At 49.9% G+C, this 4743-nt stretch overlaps 1 protein-coding gene across 1 annotated transcript; it reads right to left on the bottom strand.

Annotated features, from left to right (window-relative positions):
• Window positions 1–1746: 1746 nt before the first annotated feature.
• RHEBL1 (RHEB like 1) lies at window positions 1747–4312 on the bottom strand. Its single transcript, XM_068972125.1, has 8 exons — window positions 4261–4312; window positions 3579–3650; window positions 3176–3243; window positions 2822–2904; window positions 2675–2731; window positions 2427–2474; window positions 2009–2090; window positions 1747–1836 (listed from the first exon to the last, which is right to left on the bottom strand). The coding sequence occupies exons 1-8, from the start codon at window positions 4310–4312 to the stop codon at window positions 1747–1749; spliced, it is 552 nt and encodes a 183-aa protein (XP_068828226.1).
• Window positions 4313–4743: the final 431 nt, after the last annotated feature.

The following is a 4743-nucleotide window of genomic DNA, read 5'->3' as shown; positions in this document are numbered from 1 at the left end:
TTGCTCTTTGGAATATGCTTTTTTTTTGCAGCCCTTATTTCTTTTTAGATTCTATATCAGAGATGCAGAAGCTGCCGGCAGGACTTTTAAAAACAAGCATGACAAACCATCACCCCCAATTATAAGCCCAACTAGCCTGGAGCCAGGCAATAACAAGGTCATAGCTAAAAATCACATCCGGATTTTGTCCATTTTTCCCAACTAAGTGCGTTGACAGAGTATCTCAGGCTCTCACAATTGGCAGAACTCTATGCCTTTCCTGTGAAGGATACCATTCAGGTCACCCTTATAAGTCGTTGCAGGAGGTATTAGGCCACTTAGGACCTAGGGCTGCTGGGGAAGGGTTGGAGGTAAAGGCAGTTAGGACTAAACTTTCCTAGCTGAACCCATCCTTCTACTGAGGTGGTGGGTCAATAAGAACAGAAGTAATAGCCTTTGACATCTGGAAAAGGTAACACAACTTCAAAAGTGTGAAAGGTATGAAAAAAGCAAAGAACATCTATTTTGATGAAAGGCACTTGGAGAGATGAGGAGCAGGGAGTGAGGGTTGATCGGGGCATTATTTCTTCCTTTATTCAACTCTCTTAAAAAGTTAAAATCTTCGCAACACTTTAGTCCCTGCCTTCACACTACTTCACAGTTGTTACATCATTAGGAACGAGGGTCTTTCTTCGAACCTAAAGTATCCTGAGTTCCAACAAATCCCAAGGCCCCAGGAGGGAAGCTAGGGCAGCATGTGGCAGCTGGCCACTAGAGGGCGGTGTTTCTGTAGTTAAAGGGGTTGTGCTGCTAAGTCGCTTCAGTCGTGTGCGACCCCGTAGACCGCAGCCCACCAGGCTCCCCCGTCCCTGGGATTCTCCAGGCAAGAACACTGGAGTGGGTTGCCATTTCCTTCTCCAGTGCATGAAAGTGAAAAGTGAAAATGAGGTCGCTCAGTCGTGTCCGACTCTTAGCGATCCCATGGACTGCGGCCTACCAAGCTCCTCCGTCCATGGGATTTTCCAGGCAAGAGTACTGGAGTGGGGTGCCACTGCCTTCTCCGAAGGGGGTTGTGAGAGCCTACAAATTTGGATGAGAGTGGCAGTCAGTTGGTTACCTGTATGGGAGAACACGGTAGAAAAGAAAGTTGGGAAAAATAAGTATTAAGTCTTAGGGTGATGGTCCTGAATGAATGAGGGGTAAAGAATAGGAACAAGGTTGAAGGAGTAAAAACCTTGATTCTCTACCAATGGCCACAGTCATCACTCCTTAGAAAAGAAGATACTGGCCCTGAGTGCTCCCCAGACACAGAGAAGTCAATTACAAAAAGATTTCTCAGTTTATTTGCATATTTACATTGTCACTCCTGGGAGCCAGCTTCACTTCAGGAGTCCCCAGCTCCCCTCACCCAGCCAACACCCAAAACCTACAGAGGAGACTGGGTCCTGAATAAACAGTGCCCAGGACTCATATCCCAACCCCATAGGTTATCACAGTTCATTTATTTAGCAAAAACAGAGCTAGAGGACAGTGCCCATGAGACATCCTTGCCTCTTTGTAAACATGGACAACCAGGCCACTGGAGCCTGGGTAAGTGTGCAAACATGAGGGTACCTCACTGTGTGCCTAGAGGGCCAGGGACACAGCTGGCAACCAAACAAACCCGTGAAGTCCTGAGGGCGCCCCCACAAGCCCCCACTGGAGCTTGGAAAGTACCAGGGGCAGAATCAAGGCAGCTGCCCCTTGCTCCAGGGCTCATCTCCAGGCTCACATGAGATGGCAGCGGCGCTCTTGCCCATATGAATTTTCCACCCGGGCAATCTCCTGGATGACTTTGGTGAAGATGCCTTGAGTCAGCTGCAAGGGATAAGGATTCAGGGCAAAAAAAAAAAATTGGTTGAGTTCACTGCCAATACTACCCAACTCTTAGGTGAATGCCCCACTCCCCCACCATCCCCACCACCAAGCAGTGGCATAAAAAGAAAAACACTGCTGCCCCCACCACCCTCCTACTCTTCAGGCCCAATACCTGATTATTTCGAGCAGATGACTCCATAAATGTTGCACCCCAGGATGCTGCCAGCTTCTTCCCCTCAACAGCCTGGACCTCCCTAGAAGCAAATTCAGTACATGAAAATGAAGAATAGCAATGGGCCCCATGTTCTCTGAAAAATCTTTACAGAAACTAAACTTCCTCTGACTCATCTCATTCCAAGGTTTGGGAGAAGGTCTGTGGAAGAAGAAAATACAAGAGAACAAAGGAGCCTAGGACTGAGGCTTGAAATATGAAATTATAGCTTTTGAGATAGAAGGATCATTTTGTCTCAACCTTCAAGTTAGAAACGAAGAGGTAAAACGACTGGTTTAAATCAGTGGCAGAGCCAGGACAAGAGCCTGACTCATTCCTAGACACTTTCCTTTGCCTTAAGCTACAGAGATTTCCATACCTGTCTGGAGAGAGATCGGCCTTGTTTCCCACCAGCACCACCGGCAGCCTGGGAGGAGACAGCAGTTACAACAGAATCCCCTCTGTTCCCCATGGACCCCAACCTCCTTCACATCATAGCTGGACAACTCCCCATCAAACCAGATAGGATCGATGTTCCAGCTTCCTCCTTAATTTGGATCAATACTCCCCTCTGCCCTCCCTCTTCCCTGGTGTCCACACTATGTCTTTATCCCCTGTGCCACATACCGGGTTTTCCCATGGCCTTCATGTAGCTTTTGGTACAGACTCTCAATGACTTGGAAGCTTTAAACACAAGAAAAGAATCTTACAGTTTTATTCTGGGACAGCCCTCATGTCTTCCCAAGTCCACCACTCTCAACCTTGGTCACTTACCTATGCAGAGAGGTGACAGAATACACAAGCACATAACCATGGACCCCAATGATGAATGAATAGGGCAGAATGCTGTACTCATCCTGACAAGAAACAGAAATATCAATACCTTGATTCACAAGACTCAGATGGCCAAGTTTGGTGGGCTGCATCCTGGGGACCCTCCCTGTGGCACTCCCTACTCCGGTCACTTCTATCCAACAAGTATTTATAGAGTAGCTCCAAACAACACTGCACACTGAAATACTGCTAAAATGCTTTTAATACTACTTTACAGATGAGCCTCAGAGGCTACCAGACTTTATCTCCCAGGACTGAACTGCCACATTTAGACACCCTACCCCAAACTGGTACCTGCCCTGCTGTGTCCACCAGGTGTAGGTGAAACTCATCTTTGCCAACAGTCACTATCTTGCTGTAAGCTGAAAAGAAAAGAAAACTTGACTGTGAGGTGCCTTGTAGGGCGAGCAATCTGTGCCCCTATATATTAACACAGATGGGCCAGGTTCAAGGAGCTCTCCAGGAAACTTAAGATACAATGTTAGGCTTCTTATTGTCTACACATGCACTATCCTGGACTCAGTATCTTGGAAAATGCACACTCTAGCTCCACTCACAGAACAGGATTGATAGAGAAGAGACTCGATTTAATATCTAATTAAATCATCCCTTTGGCACCCGGAAAATCCCAAAGTGTGGCCTTGGGTGGAGCACCCAAGCCCTCCCTACCTCACCCCAAGAGGAGAAATTTACTCACTATTCTCCACAGTAGGATCATAGTCTTCCAGGAACTCTCCCTCCACAAACTGATGTGCTAAAGATGTCTTCCCTGTGGGAAGCAGAGGTAATTGTAGCCAAATCACCCATCCACATTCATTTCCTCTGTCCTTTCGGGCTGTGGCCCTGGACTAAAGGAAACCCCGAATTAGCATCCTAGCCTGTGAATGCCCCATGCAATGCTTTCCCATAGACTCCTTCACCCTCTTTTCGTCCCAGGTCTCTGCACCTTGGCCACCGGATGCATACAGTAGCGACGCAGGAAGCTTTTCCTGCTGTCTTTCCCCACCCAACTCCTGGGAAGATCCGGATTCCCCAGGATTTAGTCAGCCTTGCATCCGACACCTGAGACTTGCCCCACCCAGACCGCGCCCCCGCCACCAAATCCTGCCCCCATCTCCACCCCCCCAGAGTAACGAACGCTGAGGATCACTGTGGTGTTCAAGCAGTAAGCCCATGTATACTCTTCCATGCTCCAGCTTCGGGCCGCCTTGAACACTACCATCACCCCAGCCTTTCCCACTCCAACCTTTCAGTCCTCGCTCTACAAGCTGGTTCAAAGGATGCCACCATTTCTCCCTGGGTCGCCTTCCCGCGGCAGTGCGCCTCCTCTGGCCACAAAGCCGCGGTGCATCGGTGCTCTGCCCTAGAGGGAGACTCACCTACAGAACGGTATCCGAGGATGACCACCTTCCTGTAGCGAACTAACGGCATGGCAGGAGCCGGCCCCGAGGGGCTTGCAGAACTTGGAGCTGAGAGAGCCCCAAGAAGAGAAAGTCGCAGTGCAGTCAGGTGTGGCAACCGGCACAGGAAAGTCGCTCACTCTGAAGCTGCCAGGGGCAAGCTAGAGGGAAACCAAAACAAGCGCCGCGCCCGGAGCTGGCCACGTGATCACAACACAGCAAGACTAAGGCGAGGGAGCCGGGCGACCGGGGAACTACACTGCCGCGCCGCTCAGGGCTCCGCCCCCCAGGCCGCTCGCCATTGGTCCATTAGAAAGGATAGGGGCGGAGCCGTTAGCAGGAGGGAAGGGCGGGCCTCACGTGGAGCGGGAGAAAAAGGAGTTGCGCATGCGCACACTAGACCCGGTTCATTCATAAAGAAACAGAACGGAACCCGGGGTCCTAGAGGTGTTTGCGCGTTTG

This window comes from Capricornis sumatraensis, chromosome 4 (assembly GCF_032405125.1).
Source record: "Capricornis sumatraensis isolate serow.1 chromosome 4, serow.2, whole genome shotgun sequence".
In the NCBI taxonomy this organism is placed as follows: Eukaryota; Metazoa; Chordata; class Mammalia; order Artiodactyla; family Bovidae; genus Capricornis; species Capricornis sumatraensis.
The sequence above is the reverse complement of the archived record's forward strand: the minus strand, read 5'-3'. Positions and strand labels throughout refer to the sequence as shown.